This window comes from Dendrobates tinctorius, unplaced genomic scaffold (assembly GCF_039654945.1).
Source record: "Dendrobates tinctorius isolate UK_male_01 unplaced genomic scaffold, ASM3965494v1 ptg000075l, whole genome shotgun sequence".
Classification (NCBI taxonomy): Eukaryota; Metazoa; Chordata; class Amphibia; order Anura; family Dendrobatidae; genus Dendrobates; species Dendrobates tinctorius.
Window position 1 is genome coordinate 12,374,921 of NW_027361743.1, and position 21,625 is coordinate 12,396,545.

Genomic DNA, 21,625 nt, shown 5'->3' on the forward strand with positions numbered 1-21,625 from the left:
AGAGAGGGAAGTCAGAACCCCCGTGTCACGGGGTCCTTCTCTGGTATCACACAATCAACAGAGCAAGAGGAGAGTGAACAATTCCAAGACATTTATTTAGGCAAAAATACGAAAGGTCCATATTCAGTCCACCCCACAAAGGATAGATAGTCCAGAATCTGAATGCAGTTCAGTTACAGTATAACAATGCCCAAACCCCATAACCTCACTCTCCAAGATCACTGAAGGGGAGCTTAATTGCCTCTTCTCCAAATCGCACCTCACAACCTGTGCACCTGACCCCATCCCATCCCACCTCCTCCCCAACCTCATCACCACACTTATCCCATCCCTAACCCACCTCTTCAACCTATCACTAACGTCCGGTACCTTCCCTTCTGCTTTCAAGCATGCCACAATCACGCCTATCCTTAAAAAGCCAACCCTCGACCCAACCGCTATGTCCAGCTATCGCCCAATATCGTTGCTGTTCCAGGAGTTTGGAAGCAAATGGGTGCATGTCCACGCTGAACTTTCCTCCCACCTATCATCTAACTCGCTCTTTGACAATCTACAATCTGGTTTCCGCCCCCATCACTCCACTGAGACAGCCCTGACCAAAATTACTAACGACCTACTTACAGCCAAATCAAATGGACAATACTCTATACTCCTGCTTCTAGACCTGTCCGCTGCATTTGACACAGTTGACCACTGCCTCCTACTACAGATCCTCTCCTTCGGCATCAAAGGCCTTGCCCTATCCTGGACCTCCTCATACCTTTCCAACCACACATTCAGCGTCTCCCATTCCCACACCACCTCCTCATCCCACCCTCTCTCTGCTGGAGTCCCCCAAGGCTCTGTTTTAGGACCCCTACTCTTCTCAATCTATACACTTGGTCTGGGGCAACTCAAAGTCCCACGGATTCCACTACCACCTTTATGCTGATGACACTCAGATCTACCTCTCTGGCCCAGACGTCACCTCTCTGCTGTCCAGAATCCCAGAGTGTCTATCAGCCATATCCTCCTTCTTCTCCTCTCGCTTCCTCAAACTCAATGTAGACAAATCTGAACTCATCATCTTTCCTGCATCTCACAGATCTTCTTTACCCGACCTAGCTATAACAATTAATGACATCACACTTTCCCCAGTACCAGAAGTCCGCTGCCTCGGAGTAACCTTTGACTCTGCCCTGTCCTTCAAACCGCACATCCAAGCTCTTTCTACCTCCTGTCGCCTCCAGCTCAAAAATATTTCCAGAATCCGTCCTTTCCTCAACCCTCAATCTACTAAAATGCTTGTGCATGCCCTCATCATCTCCCGCCTCGACTACTGCAACATCCTTTTCTTGGTCTCCCTGCTAACACCCTCGCACCTCTCCAGTCCATCCTTAACTCTGCCGCCCGACTAATTCATCTCTCTCCTCGCTACTCCTCCACTTCTCCCCTCTGCAAATCTCTTTACTGGCTCCCATTCCCTCAGCGTATCCAGTTCAAATTACTAAGTCTGACCTACAAGGCCATCTATAACCTGTCTCCCCCATATGTATCTGAACTAATCTCCTGATACCTTCCCTCACGTAATCTCCGGTCCTCCCAAGACCTCCTTCTCTCCTCCACACTTATTCGCTCCTCACCCAACCGCCTCCAAGACTTCTCCCGAATAGCCCCTATTCTCTGGAATTCTTTGCCCCAACAAGTCCGACTATCAACCACATTTGGATCCTTCAGACGGAACCTGAAAACCCACCTCTTCAAGAAAGCCTACAGCCTGCAATGACCCCGCTACCTCCTTCTCTCTCACCGCTACCGGTGATATCACCTCAACCAACACCGGAACTGCTGCAACCCACCAACCTACTGTCTCCTTCCCCACCATCCTGTAGCATGTAAGCCGGAAAGGGCAGGGTCCTCTCTCCACTTTGTATCACTCTGTCATTGTTAGTTTGTTTACTGTAAGTGATATCTGTAATTTGTATGTAACCCCTTCTCATGTACAGCACCATGGAATCAATGGTGCTATATAAATAAATAATAATAATAATAACAACATGTCCAGGGAGATGAGAGTCCAAAATCCAGCTGACAGTGGATAACATTTTCCATATATTCTTCTTTATCTCCGAAGTCCTGTCTTCACACCATGCTCTGCACACAGCAACTGACTTGCCCAGCCCCTGTCCTCCCCAGCCCCCTCCTAATGTCCAGGGAGAGTCTAACAGGTTGGGGCGGTTTTCAGGCCTCCCAGACTTGACAAAAGGTGCCTGGGGGATTATGACACTACAGGGGGTCATCAAGAGTCATAGATAAAAGTCAGGCTGTAGACATACAAGGCATCAAGATTAACACTATGCAAATCAGTGAAATAGCAATACACACAAAATGATATCCATATAGCATATCACACCATCACACCCCGCTTGACTGGAAAAGACCTTCAGAAAGATTTAGCAGACTCTGACGTTGTGGTACATTGTTCTATTGTTGACAGACACCTGCACAAATATGGCCTTGGAAGAGTCATCAGAAGAAAACCTCTCCTCTGTCCTCAACACAAAATTCAGTGTCAGAAGTATGCAAAACAACATCTAAAGAAGCCTGATGCATTTTGGAAACAAGTCCTGTGGATCGTTGAGGTTAAAATAGAACTCTTTGGCCACAATGATCAAAGGTATGTATGGAGAAAAGGGGCACATAATTTGTTAGGAAAAGAACATCTCGCCAACCATTAAGCATGAGGGGGGATCAATCATGCTTTGGAGTAGTGTTGCAGCCGAAGGCACGGAGAACATTTCACAGGTAGAGGGTAGAATGGATTCACTAAAATTTCAACAAATTCTTGATGGAAACATAACATTTGTAAAAAAGCAGATGCTGAAAAGAGGATAATGATCCTGATCACACGTCAAAATCCACAATAGACCACCTCAAAAGCAGCTCAAGCTGATACAATGGCCCTCACAGTCCCCTGATCTGAATATCATTGAAAATCTGTGGCTAGACCTAGTAGCAGAGGATGAAAGACAACCCAGGAATCTCACAGAACTGGAAGAATTTTCCAATGAAGAATGGATGAAAATCCCTGAAACAAGAATTTTAAGACTCTTGTCTGGCTAGAAAAAGCATTTTTAAGCTGTATTACTTTCAAAAGGTGGTACTAGTAGGTACTAACCATGCAGGGAGCCAAAACTTTTGCACTAACCCATTTTCCTAATTGTAATTTTTAAATTGTAAAGAAATACAATTTTTTTGGGCTAAAATACAAAGGAAATGTGTCATCTTAAACTTTAGGCCTTTTAGAGCCAATTACTATTAATTTGCAGGAACAACACTTTTCCGCTCTCCATAAGACGTCAAGTTCTCTTAGCTTTCCTCATCTGCGGTAACTAGAATCTGATGGGCCCCGATGCAAGATTTGGACTGGGCCCTCCTTTTCCTGATATATACCTGGATGAGGGACTTTCATACCAGGAAGGAAGGCATATATATGTCCCTTAAGGAGAAAAAAAAAAAAAAGTTATTGTTCCATCATCTGGTAAAATAATTATTTCTTTATTTTAAATCCATTAAACTTGCAAAAATTACAATGGTTGCATAGACAAGGCGGGGGAGCAAGATGCATTTCGAACGCTCACTTGCGTTCTTTATCACAGCTTGGCTACATAATCATAATTGATATAATTGTGTCATGTGACTTATTCCAACTGTTTTAATTGGTACATCTTTAGTATTTTAGTAAATTTTCTTGATTATGTAGCCAAGCGGTTATTTTTGCAAGTTTTAATGGATTTAAAATAAAGAAAATTATTTTACCAGCTGCTGGAACAACCACCCATTTTATTTTCCTTGAGAACATTATCTGGTGTGGATCCACCTGGTTCCGTGCAAACTGGACTTCAAGTACTAGGCGAGTTGGCCTTCTTTTTTTTTACTATATGTGAATTCATTTTGATTCTTAGCCTTGACTCCCCAGTACACAATTAAAAGCATCCATTATGTTTTAAACACGAAAAGAAAAAGCAGCCAGTGTTTTTGACGATAATGAAAGTGTTCCAAAAAGCTCTGATTTCTCAGATGCGGTCAAAAATCGAGAGAAACTGATGCTGGAAGAGTTGAAGCTAATGGCGGGCTTCCACAACTTTACTAAAGTATCTAAATAAACACATGATACCGAGGGGTCTGAGACCTAAGAAGATACCAACTAAAGATTATAATGTGGATTTCATGAATGATTGGAACAGCATTTTGAGCATTATTAAACCTCATTAAACTAGGTATAAAATTTGAGAACATACAACTCCAGGTCATCCAAAAGGACATTTAAACTAAAAAATCTGATTTAATTGAGAATAGATATCAGAAGGAACTAGATGAGTCCCTTGCTAAAATTCAGAAATGAGTCACCAAATTTCAGATAATGAGGCCACACCGCATTTACAATATTTGTATTTATTATGAACAAGATCTACAGCCCTGAAATGCATCTAACCAAATGATTCCTTCATATACATGGAAAATGGACATTATACCCAGTGTCTCCGTTATACAGCAGAGTACAATGAACTTACAGGCTATGTCCACTTTAAATTGAAAAATGATGCAACCATTACGGTTCATCGTTGCCGTTTTTCCACTTTTCTGCCGTAATTTGCTCAGCTTATAATAACTGCATCTTGTTCTCTATATGTTTTATGCCATATTGTAAGTTTTTTTTGCCATACTGTAAGTGTTTTTTTTTTATTTTCTTCGACAGCTTTGCTCATCCACATGTTTTAGATTAGACAGATTCATGAAATGCAATATTTGTTTGGAGCATCTAACTTAAGTCCCTGCTTAGAGTAAGGTTTCAAGTGAAGTTTCCAATTTGGATCATTTTTAGACAAATGTGAGTTTTTAAAAGATTTGTCACTTTTAGGACTAAAAACAAACAAAAAAAAAATTAAGGACAGAAATATAAAGAATTTTTGATTTGTGCCAAATTCATAAACCACCTGAGCCATTTTGAAGAATGTTGCACAAAAAAGTTAGCAAATACCACAAGCCAAAAATGGAAATTTACTAAAAAAAAAAAATAAATAAATTGTGTTTTTTTTTTTAATTGTGTTTTTTTCCCTTCCAACTTCTTACATCTGTTTCAGCTATAAAAACATCCCCAAAGCTAAAGATAAGAAAATGCAAAAATATTATGTGAATCTATGAATGCTCTGTCCTCTGCTATCAGGGGTGAGTGTCGCCTGCCGCTCAGTTTTCTAGTACTCGAGAGCTGGTGGTGGTTGATCACATTTCTAGACACATTTTTCTTTCATTGCATAAAGGGGATATCCGGGACTCGGGAGGGGTAGGGATGTGCCTAAACAGTAACAGGCAGGAACTACCTGTCTGTTGTGCCTGGCGATGTTCTTCCCCGGCACAGAGCATTCGCAGACCACTTGTGCAGGTGATTCAGCTGCTGACGTCATATCGACAGAGTGGCAGCTCCTTTTTCGCACTGCCCAGAGCAGTGCAGGATTCCCAATGTAATTCTGAATTACAGCTGGGTCCACCAGTTCGATAGCTGGATCCCCGCTGCCTATCAGAATGACGTTGGCATTTTTAGAATGAGCTCATCTCCTTGACAGAAAGGGTGTATGGAGTGAAATTGTTAACAGATCCCCCTATATGTATATTGGGACTATTTGAGGATGGAGTTGATGTCGAATTGCCTCTATTCATAGGTATCTCTCGTATTTTATTTCAAGCACATAAATTTCATTGGTTAGACCAGGGGTCTCAAACACGCAGCCACTGAGGTTGCTTCATGCGGCCTTCAGGCACTGCAGACCCCTTGGCATCCCAGCCGACGGCAGCGTTTTATTTCAGCTGAATGTGTCCGTAGATGCACATTCAATTGAAACAATGTACCAGCTGTTGTGGGGAGGTGGGGGAGCGGCAGCAGCTGAGATGCGGGTCACAGGAGGAAGGAGCCGGCTGCCGCAACCAACCCCTGTGCCCACTGCTACAGGGAAATGAATATTCACGACTCTCCACGTCATGAGAGTGGAGAGCAGTGAATATTCATTTCTCTTTAATAGTGGGCACAGTAAGTGCAGCTGCCGGCTTCCTGCACTGGCCAGGCAATCACGTGTGCCCGCTAAAAAAGAGAATGAATATTCACTGCTTTCCACACCTATGGGAGTGGAGAGCAGTGAATATTCATTCCCTTAAGCACACGTGATCGCCCAGCCGCAAGAAGCCGGCTACTGTGCCCGCTACTAAAGATCAATGAACATTCACTGCTCTCCACTCCTATAGTCCCGGCGTGGACAGCAGTGAGTATTCCGGCAGTTGTCCTCTGCTTGCAAGCAGTGCATGACATCACTGTCATGCGCTGCTTACAAGCATAAATTAGCTGCTGGCATCATAACAAGATGCTGCGAAGGTGCGCAGGAAAGTAAAGTATAATGATTTATGTTTTTTATGTTTTTGTGATGGGGCCATGTATAGCAGGGTAGGGATGAGGGGGCCCATTCATACCAGGATAGGGACGAAGGGGCCATGCATACCAAGATTGGGATGAGGAGGAAATGTATTCCAGGATGGGGATGAGGAAGCAATGTATTCCAGGATGGAGATGAGGAGGCCATGCATTCCAGGATGGGGATGAGGCGGCCATGCATGCCACGAAAGGGATTAGGAGGCCATACATACCACGATAGGAATGAGGGGGTCATGCATACCAGGATGGGGATGAGGAGGCAAAGCATTCCAGGATGGGGATAAGAAGGCCATGCATTCCAGGATGGGGATGAGGAGGCCATGCATGCCACTAAAGGGATTAGGGGGTCATGCATACCACGATAGGGATTAGGAGGCCATGCATACCAGGATGGGGATGAGGAGGCCTTCCATACCATAATGGGGATGAGGGGGCCCATGCATGCCACGATAAGGATTAGGGGCCATAAATACCATGATAGGGATGAGGGGGTTATGCATACCAGGATGGGGATGTGAGGGCCATGCATAAAAGAATGGGGATAAGGAGGCCATGCATTCCAGGATAGGGATGAGGAAGCCATGCATACAATAGGGATGATGGGACTCATGCATACCAGAATGGGGATGAGGGTGCCATGCATACAATGTTAGGGATGAGGGGACAATGTATACCAGGATGGAGATGAAGCCATTCATACCAGGATGGGGATGAGAGGGTCATGCATACAAAGATAAGAATGAGGAGACAATGAATATCAGGAAGGGGATGAGACGGCCATGCATTCCAGGATGGGGATGAGGCGGCCATGCATGCCACAATAGGGAAGAAGGGGCCATGCATACCAAGATGGGGATGAGGAGGCAAAGCATTCCAGGATGGGGATGAGGCGGCCATGCATGCCACAAAAGGGATTAGGGGGCCATGCATACCACGATAGCGATGAGGGGTCCACGCATACCAGGATGGTGATGAGGAGGCCTTCCATACCAGGATGGGTATGAGGGGGCCATGCATGCCACAATAGGGAAGAAGAGGCCATGCATACCAAGATGGGGATGAGGAGGCAAAGCATTCCAGGATAGGGATGAGAAGGCCATGCATTCCAGGATGGGGATGAGGAGGCCATGCATTCCAGGATGGGGATGAGGAGGCCATGCATTCCAGGATGGGGATGAGGGGGCCATGCATGCCACGAAAGGGATTAGGGGGCCATGCATGCCACAATATGGATGAGGAGGCCATGCATACCAGAATAGGGATGATGGGACCAGCATACCAGAATGGGGATGAGGGTGCCATGCATACAATGCTAGGGATGAGGGGACAATGTATACCAGGATGGAGATGGGGCCATTCATACCAGGATGGGGATGAGAGGGCCATGCATACAAAGATAAGAATGAGGAGACAATGAATACCAGGATGGGGATGGGGGCTATGCATAACAGGATAGGAATGTGGGGGTCATGCATACCAGAATGGGAATGAGGGTGCTGTGCATACAATGATAGGTATGAGGGTGCCATGTAGGTGAGGAAGAGGGGACAATGTATACCAGGATGGGGGGCCATACATACCAGGATGGGGATGGGGGCCTTGCATACCAGTATGGGGGTCATGTATACCAGGATGGGGAGAGGTGGGCATGCATACAGGATAGGGATGAAGGTGCCATGCATACCAGAATGGGGATGAAGGGGCCATGCATACCAGGATGGGGGCCATGCATAAGAAGTTGAGGAGGTGGGTCATGCATACTAGGATAGGGATGTAGGTGCCATGAATAGTAGGATGGAGTTGAAAGGGTTATACCAAGATAGGAATGAGGGGACCATGTATACCAGGATGGTGATAAGGGGGCTATGTATACCTGGATTGGGGACATATATACCAGAAAGTGGATAAGGGGACCATGAATACCAGAATGGGGATGAGGGTGCCGTGCAAACCAGGATAGGGATGAGATAATGTATACGCAGATGGGAGCCATGCATACCAGGATGGTGATGAGGGGACCATGTATACCAGGATGGTGATGAAGGGGCTATGTATGCCTGGATTAGGGACATTAGTAAAGAATTGAATACATTTTATGCTTCAAATTTTTTTCCTATTTTCCTCCTCTAAAACCTAGGTGTGTCTTATAGTCCCAAAAATACGGTATGTCATTTTTGTTATTTGAAAGCTGGAAAATTTGTATTTGGAGTTTTTCAATAAAAATGGTTTTGATTTAAAAAGAATGATGACTGTTGACAGTCCTGCCCTGTCATCAGAGGTGAGTGGAGTGGAAAAGCCGCCACTCTGTCGACATGACGTCAGCAAAGGCAGATAACTCGCCAACAGGAGAGGTCAGTATTCAGGCATTTTTTTTACAACGTCCCGAACAACCCCTTTAAGGGGGATGTAACAAGTTTTTGAAGCATAGGGGATAAGCTGTAACCACCACTGATCCAGAGAATGGGGCTCAGAGTCTTGTCTGAATGGAGCAGAGGTTGAGCATGCTGTGCTACACTAAAGGCCCCATCACACTAAGCGACTCACCAGCGATCCCGACACCGATATGAAGGTGTCAGGATCGCTGGTAAGTCGCTATGTGATCGCTGGTGAGCTGTCACACAGACAGCTTCACCAACGATCAGCACAGCGATGCCGAGCGCCCGGCATCGCTGGCTATCGCTGTAGAAAATAGTATCAAAATAAAAAATATAGTTATTCTCACCTTCCGAAGTCCCGTTTAGCCATCCCGCCTCTCTCCACGCTCCGGTCCCAGTGATCCTTTGCACGAATGACCGCGAGATGTCACGGTCTCGCGGGATAACAAAGTCTCGCGGTCATTCATGCAAAGGATCACTGGGACCGGAGCGTGGAGAGAGGCAGGATGGCTGAACGGGACATCGGAAGGTGAGAATAATTATATTTTTTATTTTTTTTTTATTATTTTTTTACACCTGATCGCTGGTCTCCCGCCTGTCACACACAGCAATGCGTGCTGGCCAGCGGGAGACCAGCGACCAAAGAAATGTCCAGAGGTTTCTTGCAGCGATCAGCAATACCGGCAGGGGGGCCGCTCGCTGATCGCTGTCACACACAGCGATCTCGCTGGTGAGATTGCTGTTACGTCACAAAAGTTGTGACTCAGCAGCGATCTCGCTACCGAGATTGCTTAGTGAGACGGGGCCTTTATTCTCTGTGGGAGTGCCAAGTACACTGCTCTGCTTTCTCCATCAGTACCACAGAGAATGAAAGGAGTAGAAGGTGCCAATGTTCAACCTCTGCTCCACTGTGTCGGCAAGAGCCCCGTTCTGAATGAAGACGGTTAGGGGTCCCAGCGGTCAGACCACCAGCGACTGGGAAGTTATCCCTTATACATTTACAAACTTCGTACAGACCCTTTAAGGAAAACTGAGTGACAGCCCTTGCGACCCCATTAGTTATAATCCAACTTTACAGCAATTTTATTGATAAACTAAGAAATATATTTTTAACAACTTCCTCTTTAATTATAAAAATATATTTATATACAGGTAATTGCCGCCCTACAGTATGGGTGCGCAGGGTCGGGAACATATGCTGTCAACTCATAACCATAGAAAGCACCTATACCAAACACAAAGGGCGCCAAGAATTTATACAGGTATAGCAAATGGCAAGCTAACTACAGAAACGCCATTGACCTCGCGTTGCACAGTACTATGCCATTTGTACAGAGCAGACATTTACATACAAAGCTACACTACCTCTAACAGGGTAGGCTTAAGTGATATCTCGGTGCCTGATGATGTGGCCGTTAGCTTGATGTTCGCTTTATTTGTATTAGGGTCCATTCAGACGTCCGTTTAAATTGGTCCGTAATCGGACAGCAAGGCACCGACTGGCCGCCCGTCTTCCGACCCGAGGGTGACGACATCATATATTTCTGGGTCTCGGACCAAGTTATACGGACGTCTGAATGTGCCCTTAGAGTGCTCCTAAATTATAGACCACCTTCTAATCATTTGTGAATAGATGACATTAATGCTTCCCTGGAATTTACAGTCAAAGGGACAAAATGCATCATTGCCTCCAACCAAAGCTAATTATCTACATAATGAGAGGCGAAAATCCTAGTCAATTATAGTACAATGTTTGATGTCTATACAAGGGAGTGGGGGGAGATAATTTCATCATGGAAACTGTACATGGGAATAGTCGTATATTCCTAACCACTGGCAATGTACACTATACAACATGTCATAGAGTTCACTTTCTACCAGAGCAGCGCCACTCTTGTCTGTAGGCAGTTTGTGGTATTGCAGCTTAATATCACAAGGTCCATGGCCAAGATTGTTTAAGAAACCTAGAAAGCTTGCTGTATATGGTGTGAAGCCTTCTTACAGGTCATCTTGCCGACACATGTATCCCAGATATGACAGGTCCTCACATTACACCCAGGCTTTCCAGCCAGGGAACAGCTTGCTGAGATTTTTAGGATCCATGGCCTGCTGGATGAGGAGGTTTACTTGTCCTTCTGCGTTGAGCAGAGTCCCCTCTTCTACTCCCTTCAGCTTCTCCTGGAGGCGCAGGAGGACACGTTCCGCCACCTTATTGAAGCTCTGAGTGTCGTTGCTTGGGAAGAAGAAGAGAAAGAAGGTTATCCAGACGTGCACAATGCAAGTGATGTCTTACTGATCGCTGAACAGTACAAGTCCTGTGCAGCACTGCCTTGTATTACCACATCACAGCTCTGCGTCAGCGAGAACCATGGCCTGTGAACAACGGCTCTACAGCTTCTATAAGGTTATCGAAGGGATAGTGTTTGACACAATTTTATATTCCGAATATTCAGTTTCCCGTTTACTTTAGATGATCCCTTTTTGTTACAAGTTTCCTTTAATAATTTTTTTGATCTTACTGACAGATTCCCTTCCGTCAGCTACTGTATGTGATCAACCATCCTAAGAAGTCTATAAGGACATACAGGTCATAAGAAGCTGAAGAAAATGACATTTTGATATCTGTGATCCGATGTCTTATTCCAGAGAAATCCACATTTTTCTTGTATGTAAACGAGCTGTTAAGATTTATGGGCCGGACCTAGATCTTCCTCAGAATCCGCCTCCAGAGCTCATTGTGAGACATGTAATGACTGACAATCCGCTCTCCTGATCTACATGTCTCACACTGGTAACTCCCCCTTTCATTAAAACAAGCTCTGGAGGCAGATTCTCAGGGAGATCTATGTCTGACCCATAGATCTTAACAGCTCATTTACATATTAAGAAAAAAATTTATTTTTCTGGAATAAGACATTAGATCACAGATATCAAGGTATCATTGCATTTAATTTTTTGTAACCTGCTTGCCCATATAGACAGCTAAGGAGGGTTGACCCTACTAACAGATGTCTTAATGGAGGATCTTTCAATATTAATTCAGAATTCCTTTAAAAGCAGGCTTGCTGCATCATATAGTACATTCATTTTGTGTTGTTAGTCAATATGGCTGCCTTTTTTCTGCTTTGTTTTTTCAGGTTCTTTAAATGTAGGATTTTGAACCAGACAGCCCCTTTGACAATAGACGTCTAATTTCGGATGATTGTCCTGATATTTAGGCTACTGTTTTCCTTCGATATCGCTGGAGATATCACTCATCAGTATGTCACCCCCTCTGAAGAAGCAGCTACAAAAGGACATATGAGGGTGTGGAAGCAATGTAACTGTTAATGGGGTAAGCCTGTCATATAAGGTTATGGTATATTCTAATGACGTGCCATACAATTGCTGATGGGTCTGTAAAAGCTGAATATACAGATTTACTGTTAAATTAAATTCCTGTAATTTATATATGGCTCCTAACGGTACAAAGTGAAAAGTCTTGAAAAAACGGAGGATGGTTTGGAGTCAATAGTGACATGTAAAAGTTCAATCCAGATGCTCATAGTACCTGCTGTTCCTGTTGCACTCGGGGTCCTCTGGCAGTGTTGCATTGAGCTCTGCTTCATCCTGCTGCAAGTAGAGCGCTTTCAGAGGATTCATAGTCCAATCAAACAGGGGATCGTAGAGGAGGACCTGATGGAAAAGTGCAATCAGATTACACAATGTGTCACATTTCTAAAAAAAAAAAAAATCACATTAAGATCAATTTTTTCCCCAGATACTCCTTTGATTCTGCAGGAACCAAATGGCTGAATGAGACAACTAAGGTATATGAGCTCAGAGTGTGAATAATTCCAGCATCCGCAATTTATTAATTTATTTATTTTTTTTAAATGACTAAAGGGCCCTGCATGGGCTTGAAACGCGCAGGCCAAGTGTTTATTTTTCATTATTTTGTCTTTGAAATTTTAGAATGACCAAATAACTGTGTTTTGTTTTTTTTTACATTTTTTTCAAATTATGAAAGGTGTAATTATCCGTTCACTGTATTCACATCCTGGGAACCGGCCCACACCCTTGTCCGTGCACCACACCCAACAAGCTGTCACCTTGAAGTGGTGAGCTGATGAATTTTGTTTTGTTCTGTATTGTTCTATGAGCTCAGACTTACCTCAACGATGGTCAGCAGAGCATCCTGAGATCTTCTCATAACGGACATGGTCTTTTCACAGCATCTATAATGGATAAATTAGGGCCAAAAATAAAGTTACTCCATCAACGTTGCTGCTGATTAGAATACAATTAGTAGATGTCATCGGTGTATAATATAGAACAATCTGAACATTTCCTACGTGAACTGTGTGAAACACCTGAAGAAATACTAGAGATGATGCTTAATGTTAAAGCATATAACTATACAGTATAAATGAGTCCGGTGGGCAGTCCTACTTCGTGATTGGCATGTATAGCACCATCATATTATCTAATCCCTATCAGTAAGTCTTTGGGGTGTGGGAGGAAACCGGAGAACTCCTTGCAGATGTTGTCCTTGGTGGGATTTGACCCTATGACCCCAGCACTGCAAAGCGACAGTGCTAACCACTGAGCCTCCATACAGTGCTAACCACTGAGTCACCATGCTGCTCTCATACAAAGCAGACTATCGCTGAATACAACCGCCCATTGGACTCATTCATACAAACAACAGGGATTTCAATTAATTAAATGAAACTTTTCTCCTAATAACTATACATTGATCTGATCAGCTCTTCCTGCGCTATAATATCCGGTCTGCAATTCAGAATCAATTTTCACCATATGAGTATGTGTTACCTCCTGAAGACGCCCTCTACTCCAGTAATGCCCATCCCATCCACAATGTCCCGTGTCAAACGAAAAGGGACCGTCTCCGGAGTTGGAAGGATTTTTCCTTGTTCGAAGGCAACACCTACAAAACAGAAAATCACTTTCCTGTTAAAGGGATTGTGTCATGTAAGCTTTCAGAGACACATCGATTCCCGGCCTCCCAGCTTCCTCCTTGTCGAAGGGCAGTGTGTTTCGGCACCGGAGGATCGGAGGCGTACTGCAGCAGGCGGTTCCACTGATCAGCGTCAGCGCAGCGCCTACATGCTTTTGTATTCGTTGACTGAGGATCGACCATCACTGAAAGACTGCAGAAAGTGGCCGGGAATCTAGGCAGCTAAAGCAAGCAATAAAACTTAAAAAAAAAAAAAAAAAAAAATCATAATACTTAAGAATTTTTAATTGCTCCTAAGTTGCAGATTCCTGTTTTTTTTACAAGCAATTACCAATTTTACCCATTCAAGAACCTGGAAATTATCTTTTAAATTATATGAGCATACAGGCGTTTCTAGACTTCTTGCTGTTTGAGGTGAAAAATGATGTGGCATCCCGCTTCCTTGAAAATATAAAATGGAAGTATGGGCAGTATATGTACCAAATGTTGTCTTGCACAGCCAGGGACTGTCTGAAGCAGTTACATATCCTTGCTGGGACATCAATACTTAAGTAGGAACTGCGGTAAGGCTGCGTGTGCACACGCTGCGGATTTTTCTGTGCGGATCCGCAGGTAAAACCACAGGTAAAATGACCTGTGGTTTTCCTGCGGATTGGCCAGCGGTTTCCCCTGCGGTTTGACACCTGGACAATGGAATAGGTGTCAAACTGCAGCGGAATCCGCAGAAAGAATTGACATGCTGCGAATTTCAAACCACAGCTTTTCCGCAGGGAAAAATCTGCAGCATGTGCACTGCGGATTTGAAATACCATTGACTAACATGGTACTGTACTATGTCTGCAGAACTGCTGCGGAGCCGCAGAGGCCAATCCGCAGCGCATCCGCAGCAGAATCCGCAGCGTGTGCACGTACCCTAAAAGAACATTTTTATTGACTCCTTGAAGCGAAATCAACAAATCGTTGACAGATTTGTTTAAAACCCCTTCAGCTGGATGGATCAGGGAGAGCAGAGTAAAAGGTTTGTTTACGGTAGCCGGCGGCAAAATGACCGAGGATCAGCTACTTGGTTGCTGATTGGTAGTAATCTGTAACATTTCATTCAGTGCGCATAGGCTGCCATTCATCTTGGCAGCGCAGGTCCTGTTCACACAGGATGACGTGCTGCTGAGATTGACTTTTGTGCAGCACAAATGATGATTCCACCTGATGTATAAGTGTTTTGCTTCTACACTGTGCGAGTGTCAACCTGTTTGGACTGAAATATCGTGAAAAAAGAATTTTCTAGAAGCGCTTGTTCTATTCAGTGTTAATGAACCTTAAGCCACTGCCAGATTTATTTAGCAGCGTCTTTTCTTCCTTCAGAACAAAAGTATCTAGCGATTAAATCTGACATATCCAATACTTATCTCCCCGAACATCATTTGTTGTAATTCCCATTGGCTGTCTTTTACCTAATGAATGTGTCTGGGGGTCTTGTGGTACAGTGACAAAATTACAGGATTAACATAAATTAATGTTCTCTACAACTGTAAATATTGAACAACATTGTCACTTCGAACATCTTCACCCACATTTTTCATCAATGGAATAGATCTCTGTTAATTGAAAATAACCATTCCCATGCCCTCTATGGCATGTAAATGAGGGTCCCAAACAGGAACATCAGAGTACGTGGACAGGGGTTCTCTTTAGGAGACATCTACATACATGTGTATAAGAATAGAATAAAGCCATGAATTGTGCACATAGTCCAAAGAAAGAAACATGGATAATTACTAACCCAAATCAATGTGAACCAGCTCGGCTGTCTCCTCGTCTATGAGAATGTTCTGCACATGTCGATCTCCAAGTCCAACAATATAGCCAACTGAAATAAAAAAAAAAATTAACTAATATGTATTCATAGCAAGTAATAGGCCAGGACTCCGGTGATATGATGGCAGAGTGACCCCTAATAACACCCCCCTGCTGTAATGGGGACTCCTTACCTATGGAGGATGTAGCTACACTTCGTGTGTAAGCCAACCGCTTCTCAAACCAAATAGCCGGATCTAAAAACTTCTCCATACAGAAATAACGGAAGACGGGTCGGAAATGCTCCGAGATGTCAAGAAATACTTGATACTTATCTTCAAATCGTGCTCGCTGCACCTCCTTCCAAAGGAAAGATAACATTTTACGATATTTTTATAAACTATATCTAAACTTCAATGGACTCAGAAAGAGGGAAGGAGAGGTGCAATGGCTGGATATTCTAAAGCTCAGAAATGTCCAAGAAGGATGGGAGATTTTGCTAAATGAAATTCTCACTGCACAATCGGTAACAATCCCAAAAAGAAGGAAGAATTGGAAACATTTAAAAAGACCAGAAAGGATGAACACAGAACTTAATCACTTGTTAAAAAAGAAAAAAAGAAATGTATATTAACTGGAAAGAGGGTAGCATATCTAAAGAAGAATATAATGCTGTTTGCAGAGAAGGCAGGGCAAGAGTTAGAAGAGCTAATGAAGTGAGGCTTGCAAGTGAGACCAAAAGCAGTAAAGAGGATGTTGGGGCTATGTCAAAAGCAAAAGAAAAGTCAAAGATGCTATAGGATTTTTACAGGAAGAAAATAGTGAAGTGGTCAAAAAATGATGCAGAGAAGGTCGAACTTTTAAATTCCGATTTTGCATCTGTGTTCTCTTAAGAAACCAAATGTAACATCAGCTGATCTTCACGGTGCCATCGAATGAATAAAATAATCCACACTATCCACAAACAGAGAGATGGTGAGTGAACACTTAGCTAATTTAAAAGAATTTAAATCTCCTGGTCCAGATGAAAGGGTACTGAAAGAGTTAGCAGAGGAAATTAAAGAACCACTAGCCAGAATCTTTGTAAAATACTGGAGAACAGGAGAATTCCCAGAAGATTGGAGGAGGACAAATGTTATCCCTATCTTCAAAAAAGGAAAGAAGATGGAGCCAGGAAATTACAGGCCGGTCAGCCTTACTTCTATACTAGGATCTTTGAACAAATTACTAAACAGCATGTACGTAAGTACTTGGATAAAAATATAGTAATTAACCAGAGCCAGTATGGGTTTGTAGCAAACAACTCATGCAGACTAATCTAATTTCCTTCTATGATGAAATCACTAACTGAGTGGCTCAGGGAAATGCAGTAGATATAGCATATCTCGACTTCAGCAAATCACTTGATAAAGTATCTCATACTATCCTTATTGAAAAAATGACCAAGCATGGGATTGACAAGGATACGGTTAGGTGGATTCATAACTGACTCAGTGATGGTACTCAAAGAGTGGTAATAAATGGTTGCACATCCAATGGATAAGTGTTTCAAGTGGGGTACCAAAAAGCCATATCCTGGCCCCAGTGTTCAACATTTTTATAAGTGATCTAGATAACGGAACTGAACGTAAACTAATCAAATTTGCAGATGATTCAAAGCTAGGAGGGTTATACTAGAGAAGACTGAGAAAGGATTAAGAAGGATCTAGATAAGCTTGAACAATCAGCAGACACTAATAGAACGGTATTTAACAAGGACAAATGCAAGATTCTACATCTTGGCAAGAAAAATGAAAATTAGATCTAAACATTGGGAGGAATAGAACTAAGCAACATAACTTGTGAAAAAGACTTGTATATACTAATAGATCACAGGCTGCCCATTAGTCAACAGTGTGATGCAGCAGCAAAAAAGGCAAATACAGTTCTAGGATGTATTAAGAGAATCATAGAGTAGATCACGTGAAGTAATTATCCCCCTCTACTCCTGCTTGGTCAGGCCTCATCTGGAATACTGTGTCCAGTTCTGGGCACCACATTTTAAAAAAAAAGACATTGAGAAACTGGAGCAAGTTCAGAGAAGAGCTACCAGGATGGTAAGCTGACTGCAAACTATGTCTTGCGAGGAATGGTTAAAGAATCTGGGAATGTTTAGCTTGCAAAAAAGAAGGCTAAGAGGAGACTTAATAGGTTTCTACAAATATCTGAAAGGATGTCACAGCGTAGAGGGATCATCCTTATTCTCATTTGCACATGGAAACACAAGAAGCAATGGAATGAAATTGAAAGGGAGGAGACACAGGTTAGATATTAGAAAAAGCTTTTTGACAGTGGAGGTGATCAATGAGTGGAACAGGCTGCCACGAGAGGTGGTGAGTTCTCCTGCAGTGGAAGTCTTCAAACAGAGGCTAGACAGCCATCTGTCGGAGATGGTTTAGTGGACCCTGCATTGAGTAGGGGGTTGGACACGATGACCATGGAGGTCCCTTCCAAATCTATCATTCTATGATTTAAACCAACATGAAGAAATATATGACAGGCTCTTAAGTGTATACTAAATATACAAAAATGTAAAATGCATTAAAGCTTCCCATGAAGTGTTTGTCGCCACTGAATGTATGTATATGTGTATGTTGTGTAGTGTGTGTATTAATATACCCATCGCCTTCTCCGGTATCCAGCGCTGCTCTGTTCCTCTTTCAGCGATGTCACCATTCTTCATACTCTCGGGTCATGCTACAGTTTTTTGTTTTTTTTTAATTCGTTTATTGAACCTCAGGACACAAAGAATGTACAACATACATATTGGCTTATGATATCATGCATTATACATAGCACACATGTTTCCGTCCATTGTAAAATACAATGCAAAGAAATTGCACACTCTTATAGATAAACAAGGTAATATGTACATATCTTTCCAAGCATACATAAAGGATAATTGGCTATACATTTTCCAGCATGTATATCAATCCAATTTCACAAGCCTTGTCGTATCATTCAGAAATAAAGTCTAACTAAAATTCTTAAACTACAACTACCACTACATCAACTAGTATCTACTAGTTCCGCAGCCTGGTCTCCTATATCGTCTTATGTTGCATGTGATGTCTCAGTCTTGCAAAGTAAGATGAGAGAAATTCCACCTCTCCCAAATCTTTTCAAATTTACCTGGGCATCCCCTATTTTGGAATAACGTGCGCTCATATGGAAAAATCGAATTTACCAACTCGATCCAAGATCTAAGGGAAGGACATGAACCCCTATCCACCGCAATGCTAGCACCTTCCGTGCCATAAACAGTGTTTCGCGCAGGAAGACCCAGTATAGCGATCCCAAATCTCCTCCTCCCATACCCCAAACAAGCAGACCAATGGCTCTAGAGGGACAGGGGTCTGTACCAGGGATGTCAGTAGTGTAGTCACCTCTTTCCAATAATGTAGGATAGTGGGACATTGCCACACCATATGAATAAAATCCGCATCTGGCAAGTGACATCGCTAACATTCTGATGGATTGAAGCCGGCCCATCCTAAAAAGTCGCATCGGAGTCAAATATGTTTGATTTATTAAATATAATTGTATCATTCTGTTATTAATAGATGGTGATACTCCGATCGGAGATTCCAGAATCTCCTCCCACTCTTCTCCTTGCGTATTAGGGATGAGTCGTTCCCACTTCCTCTTAATAGAGCTTATGCCCCTACTATTCTGCCCCTACTGACAGCATTTATGTATATAAAGAGGATATGAGACCCTGGGGGCCCTGCGAATTAAGGATTCCTATCAGAGGTAAAGATGAAATAGTACGGCCCACACCCCTATACCTCATATGTGATTGAAGAGCCGATCTCAGCTGCAGATAGCGAAAAAATTGAGATCTCGGAATATCATGTGTGACCTGCAATTGTTCAAAAGAATTTAAGATCCCCTCGTCACACAAGTCCCCCATCGAAGAGATGCCACACTGAATCCAAAAACGGTGGACGGGTGATTCAGCAATCCCAGAAAATAGTTATTACTCCACAGGGGCATTTCAGCTATAAAATCTTTAAACCAATTACGTTCTTAATTTGTCTCCATATTAATCGTGCCAGCCGGAGCAGGGGTAGCAGACGTGGGACATTAGTTTTCTCCCACTCAAGGAAAGCTAATGGGCAATCCGCTTGTGCAGCATGAAGCAGGTGATTTTCAGAATTGGGGAGGCAATTACCCGGCATCCATTTACTTAAAGCTTTAGCCTGTCCAGCCAAGTAGTATAGGAAAAAATCTGGCAACGCCGCCCCACCTCCCTTCTTTGGTCTTTGTAAAGTGGACAATATAAGTTTGGGTCTAGTTTTCCCCCATATAAAGGACGTGACCAGGGAATTGAGATTTCCAAAAAAGGACCTGGGCACCGCTACCGCACTGTGCTGAAGAGAGTAGCTAAATTTAGGGAGTAGTATCATTTTAATCAGGTTAATGCGTCCAGCCACAGATAATGAGAGCCTACTCCAGGATGCAAATTTAACTTTAACTAGTTCCAGCAGTGGGTGGACATTAAGTTGTAGATCAAGCGTACTATTGTGAGCTATGTGGATGCCCAAATATTTAAAACTAGATACAATAGACAGCGAGGAGAGAGCCTCCAGCTGGGGCATCGGGGCATGGGAAAGGGGTAACAGGGCAGACTTTCCCCAATTTATATGTAAATATAAATGAATATTTACTGAATCTATCTATAAGGGATATCACCTGTGGCAAAGTTTCTTCCGCATCATTCAAGAATATCACCATGTCATCGGCATATAGGCCTATGGTATCCACCCGACCTGCTATATCTATACCTTGGATGCAAGGGGAGGACCTTATACGTATTGCTAGTGCCTCAATTGCAAGGGCGAAGAGGGCCGGGGAAAGAGGGCAACCCTGACGGGTTCCCCTATGTAATGAGAAAGACTCAGATATAGAGTTATTTACTATAATACGGGCCTTGGGTTTCATATATAATATTTTGATCCATGTTATAAATTTATTGCCAAAGCCATACCTCTGCAAACATGCAGAGAGGAAAGGCCATTCAAGAGAGTCAAAAGACTTGGCAGCATCTAACGATGCCAATGCCCATTTGTTGTCTGGCACTAGGGAGCTATATTGGACTATTGACTGGACTCTTCTGATGTTAATGGAAGTACTTTTACTAGGCATAAAGCCCATTTGATCAGGATATATAAGGTTCAATATAATTGAATTCAGTCTAGTAGCTAGAATCTTGGTGAAGATTTTATAGTCCACATTTACTAACGAAATGGGACGATAGGATCCACATTCCAAAGGGTCCTTCCCCTCCTTCCGAAGCACTATGATGTTAGCCTCATAAAAGGACTGTCATGCTACAGTTTGTGTGATCCGGAAGGGGCTTTTACAGTGTAAGTCTATGGAGCGTCTGAACAAGGATCCATAGATTTACATAGTAGAAAAGACTTACGGCTCAGGCAGAGAGCATAGGGTGATTCAGAGAGTCTAAAGCCCCTGTCACACACAGCGATCTCGCTAGCGAGATCGCTGCTGAGTCACAAGTTTTCTGACGCAACAGCGATCTCACCAGCAAGATCGCTGTGTGACACTTATCAGTGACCGGCCCCCCTGCCGGGTATCGCTGATCATGCTGGAGTGGCCTGGACATTTTTTTGATCGTTGGTCTCCCGCTGGTCAGCACGCATCGCTGCGTGTGGCAGGCGGGAGACCAGCGATCAGCGAGCTGGTAACCAAGCGCCACGCGGCGCTTAGAAACCCAATGTGTACATTAGATACCAGCGCTTAGAAACCTGATGTTTACCTTGGTTACCAGCTGCCTGCACCAGCGCGCTGGCATCTTAACGTACACTGCGGGTAACTAAGCGACGTGCGTCGCTTGTTACCCGCGTGTCGCTGTCCTGATCACTGCTGAGATCTGCCTGTTTGGCAGCTCACCAGCGATCATGTAGCGACACACCAGGAATCCTGACAAGTTCATATCGTTGTCGGGATCACTGATGAGTCGTTAAGTGTGACGGG

The 21,625-nt window shown here is 43.4% G+C and overlaps 1 protein-coding gene across 1 annotated transcript in view; it reads right to left on the reverse strand.

The window, feature by feature from the left end:
- Window positions 1-9,937: 9,937 nt before the first annotated feature.
- The window catches only part of ATM (ATM serine/threonine kinase), a 286,540-nt gene continuing 274,852 nt past the window's right edge, over window positions 9,938-21,625 (reverse strand). The window contains exons 58-63 of the mRNA XM_073582995.1: window positions 15,784-15,949; window positions 15,576-15,662; window positions 13,651-13,765; window positions 12,989-13,052; window positions 12,386-12,510; window positions 9,938-11,068 (exon numbers count right to left, since the gene is read on the reverse strand). Coding sequence (XP_073439096.1) covers window positions 10,885-11,068; window positions 12,386-12,510; window positions 12,989-13,052; window positions 13,651-13,765; window positions 15,576-15,662; window positions 15,784-15,949 — 741 coding nt within the window. The 3' untranslated portion in view covers window positions 9,938-10,884. The remainder of the gene's footprint in view (window positions 11,069-12,385; window positions 12,511-12,988; window positions 13,053-13,650; window positions 13,766-15,575; window positions 15,663-15,783; window positions 15,950-21,625) is intronic.